At 41.5% G+C, this 16468-nt stretch overlaps 2 protein-coding genes across 3 annotated transcripts in view; one reads left to right on the top strand and one right to left on the bottom strand.

Moving 5' to 3' along the window:
* RB195_015898 (uncharacterized protein) overlaps positions 1–16395 on the top strand; it is a gene marked incomplete at both ends in the record, with an annotated part of 33995 nt that extends 17600 nt beyond the window's left edge. For both annotated transcript variants that reach the window (XM_064206827.1, XM_064206828.1), the window contains 10 exons: positions 445–608; positions 716–790; positions 1266–1403; positions 2828–2966; positions 5648–5796; positions 5908–6006; positions 6105–6232; positions 12426–12507; positions 12647–12781; positions 16054–16395. In XM_064206827.1, coding sequence (XP_064062708.1) covers positions 445–608; positions 716–790; positions 1266–1403; positions 2828–2966; positions 5648–5796; positions 5908–6006; positions 6105–6232; positions 12426–12507; positions 12647–12781; positions 16054–16395 — 1451 coding nt within the window. The remainder of the gene's footprint in view (positions 1–444; positions 609–715; positions 791–1265; positions 1404–2827; positions 2967–5647; positions 5797–5907; positions 6007–6104; positions 6233–12425; positions 12508–12646; positions 12782–16053) is intronic.
* On the bottom strand, positions 9134–9601 carry RB195_015899 (uncharacterized protein; the record flags this gene model as incomplete). The annotated part of the gene is made up of 1 exon (XM_064206830.1): positions 9134–9601. The coding sequence occupies one exon, from the start codon at positions 9599–9601 to the stop codon at positions 9134–9136; it is 468 nt and encodes a 155-aa protein (XP_064062710.1).
* Positions 16396–16468: the final 73 nt, after the last annotated feature.

Here is a 16468-nt window from a genome sequence, read left to right as displayed (position 1 = left end):
CTTCTTGACCTAAGTTTATTTGGGGTGATATGGACGTCACCATCCATGTGAATAATTGCTTTAGATCAGTTTATTTGAACACCGAAGATAGTATAGGCGGCGATACCATCTATTGTTAAAACACACAAAGTAAAAAAAAATGAAAAACGTCAGTTGTCAGATAATTGTAAAATATTTGAGCGCAGACAAGCAAGAGACCTTGAGTATTTGCTGCAGACTCGTGTCACCAGTTAATGATGGCATTATTTGAAATCTGATCACCTGTTTACCATAAATATCACTGAGTATTTCGCACAACATTAATGTAATAGAAACATATCAATAGGATGTATGGATAAAACTTTTATTTTACATGTATTGTATATAAATCTCATCCATTTCAAAGTACATATCATAAGTTATAATAGTGAATTTTCCTCACAACCAGAATTGCTCTCATTTTAGTTGTAGATGAATTGGACGAAAGTTGCAAAGCACTAGGGTTGCAATGTAAGACAGGAAGAGACAAAAATGACAACTTACGACCATTCGCATACTTGCCTGTCATGTACGCGGTCAGAGGATCGAAATTTAATCCAGAGATTCGTGACCTCCATGACGCGTGCAGTGTTAGTTTTATCATTTTTTTACCTTTATTTGGTCACTATTTGATATTTCAGTTATCATGCTATATGCATCCTACTTTAAAAAAATCCAAATCTGTGCGCTGTTTAAGATGTTTTTCAATGGATATCTTGCTTCTCTCAGCGACTTCAAAGACAAACATGAGTGCGAAAAAACAATTGGCAAGGTAAGTTGTGTGCATCAAAATCCAACACCCACACTTATTTGAAGAAGACAGCTTTTCTATGGTTTAGCATGAAACACCGTCATGTACCTATTTAATCATTACTCTCAATGGCGTGGCAACAGGATGTGCCAAAGTAAAAGCGGCAAAACGAATACAATGAACAGGGATTAGTCCCGCGCACAATTCCGGCACAAAGATGATTTAGCGCTCGAACTCATTCAAAGCTGAGGGAATTAGGTATTAAGAGCTGAGGAGTTATCAAATTGTAGGCAGGTAATAGAAATTAGTGGCTCCCATTCATATCAGCCAACAATATGTCCTCTTCATAGAAGTTATAGGTAAGGTAAATGACAAATGGTAGATAACGATCACGTTTGTGGAACTGCGTTAGTCACTTAAAAAATGTTATTAATTTATGTAATTCCAATAATAGGTTTTTATTTGCCTGAAAACATCGATCTTTCTGCTTTTGCAGATGAGTTCCTCGATGGTCCGTGCCACAGTAAGACGTGATGCCTCTAACCTTTTGGAAGCAAAAAAATGTCAACGAGAGGAAATGTTTAAAGCGCAGAGAAGAACATGGTACTCTGTAGACAACAAAGGAGCTGAAGGTGTATGTACATTTTGCTTAGACAATTTTTGTACAGTTTTCCTTAAAGAATGAAGCTAAAGTTGCTGCTCTGTAGTGAAGTCGGGCTGAAGTTTTGCGCAGAAACTTACTAACGAAAACGAGCGCACACTGTTGGCTTTTTTGTTGTTTTACTCTGTTTCGAGTTGTTATTGATGTAGTTGCTCTAGGAATTACTTCACGTCGCACAATAAAAAACTATTTTTTCTACAAATCAAAATTAACTTCTTTCTATGATATATATATTATATATATAAATATATATATATATATATATATATATATATATATATATATATATATATATATATATATATATATATATATATATATATATATATATATGTATAAGGGTAAAGTCACTGGCGTACATGCATCGATACTCTTTACTCCAATTCGTAATCGATGAGGTTTTTTGGAACGCGCGTTGGCCAATGACTTGCGGGAGCCAACCGATGATCTAGTCAGTATTTTATCCTGTCAGATAGGTCTGGTACCAATTTATCAACCACGTGAGGATGAAAGGCTTTGCTTGCACTAGGGCGGTTTCGAACCATCGGCCGTATGGCTACAGCGGACCTCTAACCGCCCGTGATATATGTGTATTTAGTTTATATATAGTTGTATAGTTCGTTGACCTTACAAAAGGAAGCTATTTCCAAACGAAAATCTATGGGCAACGAAAGAATTTCGGAAAAGTGAGTAAGTTCGACTAAATTGACTCATAAAGGAGAGTTACGATTCTGCGGTAATCTATTAAAATCCTCAGTTTTGCATTGGTTAGAAGAAGTTAGAAGAACTGAAAACAATGCGAATTGCTGCGATTTCTAGTCTCTCAAGTCTCTCTTGGGAAATGCCGAGTTTCTTTGAACTCATCCTTCAAATGATATGAATTGATCCATAAAATTGCAGTAGAAATCAGTACTACACACACTGAAATTATTTCTTTTCAAGTCAGAATCATCCACTCGAATCTGACGGAAAGGATAAATGGCATGGTCCCAAGGAAAAACTAACTCTGTTTCGTAACTCAGCGCCCTAACAAGTGAATGGGACACAAAAATATGGAGATAATAACCAACTTTGACTTGTGATGGGATTCAACTTGTGCAAATTTCTAGTGTTTTGTTGTTCACCTGAAATCATAGAAAAAAGAAAAATGTTCCCGTGGATATTGCTTCTAAGAACAAAAAACTCAGACACTTTAATCTAGATATATAATATAGACTTCTCGACATGTGAAAATTTTCAGTGAAGTGCATACCAAATCTAAAGTAAACTTCAATGACTTCTCTTTTTCTTGGGATTTAGTGTACCTCACTAATTTGTTGGTCACAAATGTGCTGTGACGACCTGATTTGAAATCTTTGTTTCTTTATTGCAGTCGAAATCAAAACATTCAGTTGCAGGTGCTCAATGAAATAGACTGGAGGGTCGAATATCCTAGTAACTTTTGCGCCGATCTTCCTCGCACGACTGCTGGAATATACAAATGTGGTTACGTTGATATTCCAACTTTTGCACGTCGACCGCTAGTTTGCACCTACGGTACGAACCTTTGTGTTACCAATCACGAAGCACTTGAAATTCTGGAAATCTAATACAGGTGATTAGTAAAAATTCTGGAAAAATGGAACATCCTTTATGACTGTTCGTCCGTCACTGAGCCAGAACATTTATTTTTTTTTACAAACGGCGTTTCATTTTCCGTACTGACAGTGTGTATTGAAACTTTGTTTAAAACAAAAACATCTATAATTGACTTCACATTCTCGTTCCTTCGAAGGCCCAGGCATTTTAAAGGGGTTATTCTATTGCTTGAGAAGGAAAGGCGTTCCTCTTTTTTGGTGGTCTACTCTAACTTAACTTGCTTTTTTTAAAAGTGCTGCTTAATCATCCGGGATTAATGTTGTGGGACAATTCTCGTGAAACCGTTTTTCATGTTGGAATAGATGTGGTAGAAATATAGAAATCCGGGGCTGTGCCAGTCATCACGGAGGACACATCGTAGCTGTGAAGCGATTTCTAACGTCTCATTTTGGATTCTCTTGTTCCTAGCACGCTGTGGCGAAACATGTCTAATGTTAAAGGTAAGAATTTGTACCAGGGATGAGCGTTTGTCTTAGTTTCTGGCACAACCGACAATATGATGTCGTAGTATCAACTCGTCCCCACTAGTTGATTGATATGGACTAGGGTCTCACCTCGCAGACTTTGAAAGGAGGAGTTGATGCTTTTCTGCGGTGTACTAACGAAGAGCGCTCCTGATTCTCTGAGCGAGTGGAAGAAAAGGTACTAATAAACTGACCTTTCTCTGTTGTTATATACGTAACCAACTCTGGTTAGCTTTCAAAATTTCGAAATGTGGGATGCGAATACTCTTGGGATGTTGGTACGTATCGTTCCGATGGATCAATAGGTAGTTCAGTGAATCTTTATTGCCACAACCAGACGACCACTCGTGAACAACGAAGGCGAAGTATATGTAACACATATCAATCAAGAGCTGCTATAAGCGGACCACGCCCAAACTACTTGAGTCGCAGTGAGGTCACCATAGATGATCATCATCGGTATGATGACACTGCGCTGCAATGAGAGACAGTAAAGACATGTAGAAATCAGCGTTAAACACACAATGAGTTTAATTATCATGCGTATTTTATCACGAGTGTTTCAACGTTCTTCTTTTCCTCTGCGAGCGGCTTCGATGACAAGATTACGAGCTGGCGTTGTTGCAGGGCTGGTCGGGGGCGTTGTAGGTGGCTGACTGCTGCTGCTGGTGGTCGGGCTGGTGTTGTTGGTGTGGCGCTGTAGGTGGACGTTGATGTCGATGGCGTTGGTGGCTGCCTGGCGTTGTTGACGGCTGGCTGGATGGTGATGGCGTTGGTGTTTCTAATTCTTGTGTGGGCGTTGGTGTCCTATTAGAGGTTGCGCGACATTCGGCTTCGATGCCTGCCGGTAAGTGTATTCGAAATAGCAACAAAAAGCTCCACCTGATGGACTACGGTTGATGCCATCATAGTTTAAACAGTAGTTTTTCCTCTTTAATGCAGGAAATAGTATCGTCGCTTGAAGAAGATACAGCTGACAAGATCAGTGAGTGTACCGAAAACGACCCTGAAATGCTTAGAATGTGACCTGTTTACCCTCTCGGTCCGTTTCGTTTAAAATAATGCTCACAAGATTTCCGCTGCTGACTTCAGTTTGAACCATTCAGTAGAACTCAAAGTTTGAGCTATCGGAAGTAGTATAACATGTTGTACGTCATGTAACTGATTATATATCAGATACTGGATATAGAAACTATGTCTCATTTGTCCACAAAAAAAACAGGCAACTGCGCACAAATTGGGAATTATACATGAGATTGACTGTTTGATATGCAACGCAACTTATGCTGGAGAAACCGCTACGAATCTTGTGGAGCAAATTATGCAACACATAGCGAGAAAGCGATGTAAAGCTTGATAACACCACTTTATGTGAGGCATACAACAGAAAAGATGACGATGTGGAATGCAGTATTCTGGATCACAAAGTAAAAAGGACAACACCGAAAGTATTGATGGCGTCTTGGATTCTTGAAAGAAACCTTATGATTAAGAGAAATTCTCGACAACGAATGAGTTCTTGTCACTCGTACGGTTCTGCCAAATGTTATTGCCTGATGTCACGTCCGCACACCCTATATAATTTCGCTGTATCCTTATCCCTGTATCCGCTGCATCCTAAACAAGCGTATCCTTTCGCTCGCATATTTGTTAGCAACAAGCGTGTGCTACAAGCGGAAGGAGGGGGCCAATCCAACGGAACGTTACGTGAGACTAAATCGAATTTCTATAGCTTTAGCTTCTGATCTCTTAAACTATTATCGAAACACTAGGGTGATGTATAACATTTAAAACAGATCGGATGAACGTGAGACTGTCCGAATCCACCTCTATTTAGGGCTGTGAAGAAAATTAATACCAAAATAAAGAAAATACCCTTTTTCTTGAACGCTTCGTAGGCACACTGACAGAAAAAAATAAAAATGATAGTGTTTTTTGTTTATAGACCATCAAAATCGCAATAAAATTTCTGGCTCTTGTTAAGTTTTTTTGACACACGGATTAAACTGCGTGTTGCGATTTAGTTTTTTTTTGGACTTCAACATATTCCTTCGAGGCTCCATTACTATCGATTTTCCGATATGTCCAGTACTAGTATGAAACTCTTGTTCACAGGAAATCCTCCAAACGTACCAGTTCGCAACCGAACTGACATTTGTAATCCAGCGGCTTACTTTGACACCGTGCAGGGCCAATGTAGATGTAAGAATCCAAAACTGGATGGTAAAGTAAGAGATCCCCAAAAGTACGCCGACTATCCGTGGGTGAGTATAGTTTGTTACTTCAGTTTCACAAAAAAACTCTGCAGTTAGGTTTCTGCCTCCGGTCTTCTGCTAGTTTTTGTCCTGCCTTGAAAAATACATAGTGTATCTAAGGGGACTGTGTGCTTTGAATGTATAACTGTGAAAGAGTCCAGGTCTATTGTTTTCATACTGGATGGAAGCGGAACTGTCAGACCCGAAGGATGGAAAGAGGTGAGAAACTTGACATTTCTCGAATATCTTCTAGTTCAAAAATATTTGTGTCTACCTTAATGTACAGCTTTATCTAGAGATTTTGCAACCTTTTGCAGCAGAAACTATTTATGCTGAAAGTTGTTGACCACCTCAAAAACGTTAGGGTTGGGATTGTTGTGGTACTTGACGAGTCTGAAATTGCACTTGGAATGAGCGATTACGAGACAGTTCGCGATAAGTTTCGGTAGGTATTTCACCTCACTCAATATTTGTGCACAGTGAAATTCCTGGTTGAGTAAGTTGTACTTCATTGTAACACATATTCATAAACGAGAACAGTGACCGCGAAGAACATTTGAATTAATAAAAGTGCACAAAGAGAAGAATTACTATAAACATTTGACAGATGATTCAGCTTGAAATGCCCTTAGCCATTAAACTACCAGCCCAATTTTATTGCTGATAAAGAGGAACCTATGGATTGCCAACAATAATTGTGCGAAGATGATTGATAAGATGTATAGATCAAGGAATTGAACATTCTCATTGGTGTCGAAAACATGTCCATTAATGTTGTTTATCTCGAACCTTCCATGACGAACCAATAAGTTTCATAACTTTGCGCGAAAAAAAGCCTGATCTTTATCTTCAGAAGTGATTTAGTTTACAACCTTCAGAAGGCAAGATCAAAACTTTGACGGAAATCACATACAATTGTGACATGTGTTATGACATGCTTCGATACGATTAGGTAGAATTTAAATTTTAAAAAAGAGAAAATTAAATCTTGTTTGCAAAACTGCGATAAAGGACGGCGAAAACTGAGTGAATTCTGCTGGGATTGTAATAGGGCAGCTCAAAAAGTAGTAAAACTGCAAGTAACTGTATGATCCTCGTCGACGAAGACTATGAGATTGAAAACGAGGCATTAATGTGATTAATAATCCTTTATAAGGGGTAAATTGTAATATTACCTGTAGTAGGCTACAGACTAGTAGTAATCAACAGTGTCACTGAAGCAGCGCTCCCAAAAACGTCAGAGGAAATCGACATGAAAATAAAAAATGTTTGAAAATTCTTACTGCTTTGCGGCTGCTATGTCTTTTCTCATGTGGTTTCCAATCACTCAGCTGTGCTCTTCTCTCAGGTGTAATCCAGTCACCAATACCAACGCGGCTGCATATATAGTCCTTGGTAGTTATATATAGTATATATATATAGTATAGTTAATATATAGAATATATTAACATGATACGATGATAGGATGCTACCTTCATCTTAGTCAATAGTGGTGATAACTATGTCATTCTATGTTAACACATATTGGAGAAGAAGAAAAGAAGAGCCTTGCCCATCATTTCGAGTTTTGATGGTATACCTGAAGTGTAAAGCAAATGAAAATGAGTATATCAATAAAACACAAATTTTGGGGCATTGCTGGTTTAGGGGTTTCTTTGGACAGGTATATACAAGGAAAAAATGAGGCTAATTATCCGGCTATCCCCATTTTTGCCAGGCTGTGTCATCACTTAACATATCCAACCCCATCCTGTTCGATCTTCAGTGAGAGTTCGCATAGAATCCGGTCATTCGTCGCTACGACATAAGCAGCGAAACGTTACGTCTCAAGTGGACTGACTGTCAACTTCCTTAACCATCTCGTTCCAGAAGTTTCTTTTACAACCAGGAAGATTTTTCCGAAAGATGTTGATGTCGTCCACGTGTCATTCGTCAGTACAACATAACCACATTCAAATAAATTTTTTTTTTGTTATGGCACACCATCGGTCAAAAGTAGCCTAAGGGTCGTCTAAATAGCTTCCCATGCGCTCTCGTTTTTCTACCGTCGTCGACGGCGCTGCCCAAGTTACACAATGATTGCAAATGGCGGATAGTTAGACTAGCAGCTTGACTTCGCTGGCGACGGGGTCGACCACAAGCACTTAGTCAGCGAGCTGCCTAATTAGCTTTCTTTCATCTTTGCTGAAGATCTGTCTCGTAGCTGCCATCGTTTTTCAGTATACAGCCCAAATAACAGAGCTCATCCACGAGTTTCATAGGTTGTCCGTCCACCCTGATTCCCGTTGGCGATCTCGAGGAGGCCCACATTTGCATGCATTTATGAGGGCGGAGTCGCAGTGCGTGAGCTGTAGCTAATTTCGATACAAGGTTGCAACCTGTATCGAAATTAGCTACAATTAGCTGCAACTTTGGTAACAACGCTGCAACTTCGCGCCGCTAGAGGCGAATAATACTACATCGTCGGCGTACTGGAAATCCACCAAGGGACGCGCACACGGTCCTACCACGGACATCGGCGAGGCACTGCTAAACTGTTCTTTGCATTATGTCATCGACAGCACAATTGAACAGAAAGGGTCCCGCCACTCCCCTTGTCTCACTCCCGTTTCCACTTTCAACGATATAGTACACCCAGTTGGTGTTAGGACAGCAGCAGTTCTTTTCTTCTATTCATTTTCTTCTACTCATGTCGTTTATTAGGCGTACGAATGTTCCTGGAACAGCATCGGCGGAAAGCGCATTGAGAAGACGGTCTTGGCGAGAAAAGTCGAAAGCGGCTACGAAGTTCAGAAGAATTAACTGTAGAGGCTTCGAATACCGCTGTCACATTTCAATCATTCTTCTCACAACAAACACTTGATGAGTCGTCAACTGACTAGGGCGATAGCTGATCGGCTTATTCGTAGCGGCTGCTTTCTCTGCGATGTCGGATTAGTTGATCCAGCATGATCCGCTCCAAGACCTTGTACATTACACACAGCTGTGATATTCTTCGGTAATTCCTGGGTTACATGGAGGATAGCTTCTTGTGGAGAAGAGTTTTGATAACGTGTCATCGCGGGTCAAGTATCCTTTCGACAATCCATACAAAACGGATGATCTTCGTGATCTCACAAGTTCCACCATTCTTTATTTCTTGAATACAGGCCAAAAGCTCCACTCCGTAGGTTGTTCTTTCCGCGGTGCATGCCTGTCTGAGCCTTGACGTGTTTAGGACCTGAAGGTGTTTGACGGTTCAGCAAAGTGTTGAAATTTTTCCTCCAGATGGCCAGGGTTGCCTCCCCGGCAGCGATTCCGTTAGTTTAGGACAGGCCTATACTCTGTCTCAGCAGAGTATAGGCCATTATCGAGTTCTTGTCCTCCACGTCTTCTCAAGTTCCTCCGTTCTTGATGTTCTTGACGTACGTGGATATTGTCTCCGCAGATGCGAAGGCGAATTCCTTCCTCGGTGCTCAAACTTGAAGCGTTTGCTTTGCAGCATTTTGAATGCGTTTAGTGAGAGAGTCAGCGTCGTCCATTCTCTTCCTGGTCCTGGTAATCCAATATTAATCGACACTCGTTGGCCGAACTTCTTTCTGCAATCCTCGTTTTTTAGACCTGCCAAGTCAAGCATCAGTTGATCAGTTGTTGCTAAGTCAAGCATCAGTTGAGCTCCACTATTCCTTTTCTGAAACCGTACCATAAAACTGAGAAGAACTACGGAATGGTCGGATTCGAATGCGATGTCCCAGACGGCTCGAGATCTGCGTACACCCAACAAAGCGATCTTCTTTTTCAGAGAGCAATCGAGCTGGCGCTTGAGAGTCGGCATCTTCCGCTTTTTTACTGCTCTTCTGACGTTATTGGGGTTGTCCCTTACCACGTAAGCTGATGTCGTCGATGACTCCTCTAAAACGTAGGTGCAATGATAAGATTCGTCTGCTCGCAAAGGTTTATCAGACGATTTCCGTTGTCCGCTCTATGGGACAGAACCATCCAAGCACATCGGACTGTTGATCAAATCCTATCCTCGCACTCGCACCAGTTACCGCCTGTTGGCTTCGTATCTTGGATATCGACGTACTAAGTTCATCATGGAACGCGTCATTGTGGGTCTCAACGGCTTTCGTGGTTGCATGAGCAGCTACGATCAAGGGCTTGAGTCCTCTGCAATCTCGCAATCGGTTCAAAGCGATCACATTGTTGTTCAAAAGCGCATCTTGACGACGTTGAATCAAACTCTTCCATTACATTATTGTAGTCGTTCCTGACACCTACTGCGAGGTCTCCTGCCTTCCTTTTATTCACATCGGCGCCATAGACAGTGTAATTGTCGAACCTGATGAAGATGAAGGATTCCTGATGCGTGTTTATCGCGATGTAACGGTGCAGGTAGATACCACAGTATTCTGTATAGAGCGGCTTGTTGGAGTTTACCTGACAGCGACTGGCAGATCACTGTTCCGAGACGGACGTTTGTTGAAAAAGATTAGATTTTCCTCATTCGACCTCTCAGAATATGAGCTCTGGCATGGTGCCGAACGACAGCTGTGTTCAGTAAACGGAGGGCCACCACGTGCGGGTAACTATCAGACTTGTATAAGCGACCCCATTATTCATTGAAGGTAATGTCGACAGTGACTATGGTAGCAACAAAAGCAATCCAAGAGTATTATCAAGTCGTTGTCGCCAGACGTGTGATACTACTCTTAAATAGCGGAGGCATAGAATAAGGACCCAACATCGTTGCTCTTCTTCCGCTACGTAATACTAACACCATGGCCATCCCGATGCGTCTTCCCATTAATCTAAGTGAGTATTAAACATCGGCTAGGAACTATCTCTTCGTTGTCATATCACACTTCTTGGGTTTATTCCACTTCGAAATGTTTATCTTTGCTCAGCTACCTAATTGAAATCCAAGTCCAACGCCTGACGACTAACGTTTCGGAGACATGCTTTGCATCTAAAGGCGTATTTGGGAAATACAGAGGTGTCTATTTGTACACTTGATCAGTTATAATGATTTTTTGTAGGAATAGAGGATTATAGCTGTAGTAATAACAGAAAGTATAAGAAAATTTATAACAACCATCAGAATATTTGACAGGAGCTCAACAGCGTGGTCAACTTGAAGTGTGACGTAAAAAAACTATCCAACTTTGCATCAGTTAATCCAATAAGAAATCTTTTTGGTTCAATAGTCGGAAAATTCTATTCTATGCTCTCACACATCACATGAAGAATGACCGACGGCCTTTAGCTTTTACTCAAGCATCCAATCTCTTCCGGAAATTTTTGATTATGCGCGCTTACTTACTTAAAACTTAAAAACTTTAAGTAAACTAACTAACTAACTTTAAGTAAACTTTAAGTACTTAAAAGTACAGGCTTTTTGCTCTGAAATTGACGAGACACCAAAGCCCAAAAGATTGAGATCGGACGAGTTTGACGGCCAAACACTTTTGTCCCGAAATTCGGAAGATTGGTCTCATCATACTTTGACATAGCTATAATAATACATCTTTGAGTGAGATAAAAAAATCTATTACATTCTATTATTTTCCAATAACATGAACCCAGTTTGCCTTGGTCCTCTGACACAACCTGCTTCGTCAATTAGCTTTTCGCTACTCTCTTGCTGTTCCGTTCCCAGTTCGCAGCTTCGGGGTGTAGATGGTGCCGCACCGCCGCCGCGGTCATAGAGGTTGGCGAACTGGTGGAGCGGCAGCCGTAATTACGCTGGAGGGAGGCAGCCTTGCATACAAGTCAGCGGAGTACTGTTTTCTGTTTTCTCTCCTTTTGTTCGTATATTGGAATAAAGGTCCTGTATCTTCTTCGATGCTTCCGGTAACATCCCAAAAAGGAAGAAAAATGACACGATTCGCTTTGCTCAAGAAAGCGAAAAAAAGTTTCAGCAAAACGTTGATGATCTTAAACGAAATGAAACAAAGGAAATCGTTCAACGTCTCTAGGAATAGAATACAGGTTGGCCAGTTTTCGGAAGTTTTCTACCCTGTCAGAGGCAGGTGTGACGCAATCGGTAAGAGTTTTCGCTGTGTCTGCACTATCGATCGGAGGTTCCAATCCGTCCTAGTGCCAACCAAATCTTTCATATCTCCGGAGTCAATAACTTGGAACCAGACTTGTCTGAGAGCATAAACACTATCTCGACACATTCGTTAGCCTTCACGTTAGTTAGAAACCTCAAACCATTCTGAATTGAAGTGAACGTGGAGGCACATCCCAAACGGCTTGATAAGAGCCAGACACCCTATCCTCTTATCATATTCAGCAGCGTTACTATGAAGAATCAAGCATATGGTAACCTCTAGCGACGAGACTTGAGAGACGAGACTTGCGTGAATATCAGAGCAATACATATGTTTTTACGAAATCTTTCTTGTTGCCACTGATGTAGCTGCTTTTTGTAGGAGAAAGGTTCTGTGTATCACCGTCTTACGACTTTAGCGCGAAGAATGTTGAGCCAAATTTGAGCATAGCTTACGAACCTAATGCGTGAAACGTAGCTTAACCACACTGTGTTAGTGGGAAATTAGAGGAATCCCAGAACAACTCAATAAAGACTCAATAAGGATGTCAATCTCGCATTCCCAGAAAATAATGTAAAGCACTGTGATTTTTGTGTATTTTAGGGAATATGTCTTCACTTCAGATTACCCATATTCATGGACTTCGATAGGTTACGCATTATACCTTGCAAGAACGATGTTAGAGGTATTCATAATGGAGCTCCGATTTCGCGCCATTTTGGTCCACTCCATTTTTATTTTCATTATTTTTCGACCTGTCTGAAATAATCAGCTATTAGATTGAGGACATTATCACCCACATATTAATGGGTGATGTCTTTCAGAAGGAGAAAACAATGCATAAAACAATTATTATCTTCAATGACGGAGACTTTGATAAATGTTGGGGCATGAAATGTATTTTCACGGGTAAAATCTTGATTAAAATCAACTACCCGCAAAAAAAGGAGGCAGAGCTGGTGAGTCCTAACTACGCTCCTACCTTTCATCTGCACCAAAGATTTTGGTCATTCATTTTGATGGATCTCAATCAGTTGGTCTAAGTAAAGCGGTTGTAGTCCACAAATGGGCTGATTAAAGTTATTCTGTTTCTTACCTCCACCTAAAAATAATTTGTACGCACGGTCATGGATGCGCTAGGTCTAGACGCAAAGCAGCATTATTTACCGTCGGATACTACGACGGATACTTTCGTTCGACTTTTTGAGCACACTTATTATCTGCGTGGGTGATTTCGTTTCAATTGCATATGGATCTCCCATGCAATTAATCTGCGTGCTGCAATGCGTAGTGTGCCCTGATATGCGCAGAACTAAGCCTTTTTTGCCTGACGTATCGTTATCAGTTTGCTTCCAGAGTTTGTAGGTAGCTTAATATAGAAAAAGTTTCACTTGAACGTTCACACACCTCGCTTTTCAAAAGTTACAGTCGAGTCAGAACAGCCGAATTTGTGGTATAGCTTTGTAAGTGACTGATATCGAAGTCAACCTTCAGACCTCTGTTTGAAGCTATCGAGAATCCCAGCGCAAAAGCAAATAAAATATAAGCCTCGTCGTCTTGACGGGTCATTGTTCCCAGCCAACTCTCCACCCCTCTCGTATAGTATTTCTTTAATAGTTCATTTTAGCATAAAATATTATGCGTATCTTCATTAAGGTTTACAGAAGAAGGAAACTATTGGATAAATCACAATGTGAAATCATGAGCAAGAACAGCGGAAAGTGAAAGTCAAACATTGCTGCTTCAGCTCCGTTGCTCTCATAAAATTCGGCATCAAACACGCTTTCCTTTTTCTTATTATAAGCTAAGGCAAAAGATTACAGAGTTTTCCTTCTAAACGCGTCAATTCTACATTTAGAAAATATTCGACCATCAGCCTCAAACTCTCCTTCGATGCCAAAATGATCATGAAATATAATAACGGGCTTATTCTGTCACGTGTGTGTGTCAGTCACGAAATTTGAAAAGGGGGTGCGACGGGTTCACCAACGTCAGATTGGCGCGCCGGCGTCAGGTAGCTATAATATGGGATGTGACGGACCCACCGGCGTCGAAATAGTGCGCCGGCCCCAGATATCCATAAACAGGGGTGCGATGGGTTCACCGGCTTCGGATTGGCGCGCCAGCGCCAGACAGCTATAGAAGGGAGTGTGACGGGTCCATCGGCGTCGATATAGTGCGCCGGCCCCAGATAGCTATAAAATGGGCTGCGACAGGTTTTGCGGCGTCGGATTGGTGCACAATAACTTCGTGTGCATGTCGTAAAAGGTAGATGGCTGCAGCCGTGGCCACTGGGCGCTTCGCTTTTCACATTTATGACTTCTCCGCGTGCCTAGTCCCCCTCGTTCGCCTCAAGTTTGTAGCATGCCATTTTCAGAAAGTGGAAACGCGTATCCAAACGGCTGTTTAAATAGTAGCAGGATGTTATGTGATCTGACGTGGAACGTTAACTTTATCAGTAGGATGATGTCTTTCATGTCATTTTATGCATCATTCTTACATTACGTTATTCTTACATCATTCTTTGATAACTGTTTATAGAAAACAGGAAGAAAACCCATATTTCGCGTGATGCTTTTAAATGTGTCACGAAAATACTCCATAATGATGCAAAACTCTACAGCGGTGAGGTGCCGAACCATCGCCATGCACCTGCCAGGCGAGCACTCTACCTTTTCACCATTGTCTAAAGCTACGTAGCTATGTATGTTGGCTTTGATAAGGCAAGTTTGTTTCTCTCATATGTTAGTGAGAGTAAATAAACTTTTATGTGAATGTATACTTCCAGATTTGCAAACTGTCATGCTATATAATAACGGGCTTAGTCACCTGTGTGAGTCTGTGTATGTGTGTGTGTCTCAGTCAAGAAATTCCAAAAAGAGAGGAAATATTATGGCGTCGGTTTGGTGCGCTGGACCCCAAGGCGGTAAAAATGTGTAGGTTGGGTATTGTGGCGTCGAATTCGTGCTCCGGAGCCAGATTGCTGTGCCCCAACGCAGTAGCATGGGTTTCTGTGGTTCCTTCGGATTTCCCAGCATGTCCCGTGATGCTGCTAACATTTTTTCTTCAACAAGAGGAAAAGCACCTGCGAACGGCTGCTTAAACACAATACATAGTAGCCAACGTTTACGCGATCTCACGTAGAACGTTAATTTTATCACTACAAAAGTGATATCCATAATGAATAAATAATGAACATAATGAATGATAATGAATAACCACTACGAGAGTAATTCTTTATTTCATGTTAGCACTTCGTTCTTTGCTCATAGCTGAGAACGTAAGAAACTCATACTTCGAATAATGTTTGCAAAATATGGAGATTTGAGAGGAACATAGACGTTAAATCAAGTTCTATTCTTCTGCAAATATAAAAGCGTTTAGGGAAAAACCATAAAATCTTTTATCTGTGCTTATATTTTCGGATAAAAAAATTGAAGAAAGCGTTGATAGAAAAAAAGCAATTCTAATTTTCAAAGAATGTCGCTACTGTTATTTTTTACTGATCGGTGAAGGCGAGCGAAGCGAACACCAAAATAAGCCTGAAGTCCGGCTTTAGCCGTACGTTCAGGCTGGTATATAATAACGAGCTTAGTCCGTGTGTGTGTGTTTGTCTGTGTGTCACAAAATTCGAAAAAGGGGTTGCGATGGGTCCACCGGCGCCAGATACCTATAGAAGAGGGTGCGACGGGTCCTACGGCGTCAGATTGGTGCGCCGGCGCCAGATTGCTGTAATATGCGACGGATCCACCGGCGTCGGTGGACCCGGTCATTGGTGCGCAATAACTTAGTGTGCATGACGCAAAAGATAAATGGTTGGACCCGTTTCATAGCCGTGACCACTGGGCGCTTTCCTTTTCACCTTTATGACTACCAAGATGTATATGTGGACTGACGTGGAACGTTATCTTTATCTATGTTGTCGTTGTCTAGCGTATATGGAACCGGTGACGGTGTGGTCTTGTGGAAGCAGCTCATAAAACAGCATTCTTCTCGAGTCTCAGAAGCAACAAAGTGTTGCTTGCGTTGGAGGGTCTTCTCCTCGGGGAGCCACACGGCACGGTGCACAATAGAGTCGTGGAGGACCCAAATTTCATCTCCAGTAATGAGGTCTTCCAGAAACTCCTTTCGATGCGGGCGAAGAAGGAGAGATCGACAGATGTATACCTGGGTAAACCGGGTGATATTGTTCAAGGAGTGAGCGATCCATCGAGCTAACACTTTTCTGTAGCCGAGGGCTTGGAGGCGACTGACGAGCGTTGAATTACCACAACCGAGTCTCGTCGCAGGAGTGCGGGTGTTGGTCTACCGATTTGCTTCAATGGGTGCACAAGTGGATATCCCGAGAGGACGAGGGCCGTATTGTTATCGTATCCATGGCCAAATTTATCATCGAATTGGATGTTTACATCCTAACGCAGGAGAAGGACGAGAGTATGGGCAACTTCATATTCTTGACACCGAAATGGCAGCTCAGCAGCGCCCTGGAATCGCTCAAAATTCGAGCCGTGATGCAGACCTCATGAGATTTCTGAGCGAGTTTCTGGAAGACCTCATTACTGGTCTTCTATAAATGGCGCTCATAAAGACTAAGATAAGGCTTATAGAAGACTCTCCACACCGTCACCGGTTCCATATACGCTAGA

Source organism: Necator americanus, chromosome V (genome assembly GCF_031761385.1).
Source record: "Necator americanus strain Aroian chromosome V, whole genome shotgun sequence".
Lineage (NCBI taxonomy): Eukaryota > Metazoa > Nematoda > Chromadorea > Rhabditida > Ancylostomatidae > Necator > Necator americanus.
The sequence above is the reverse complement of the archived record's forward strand: the minus strand, read 5'-3'. Positions and strand labels throughout refer to the sequence as shown.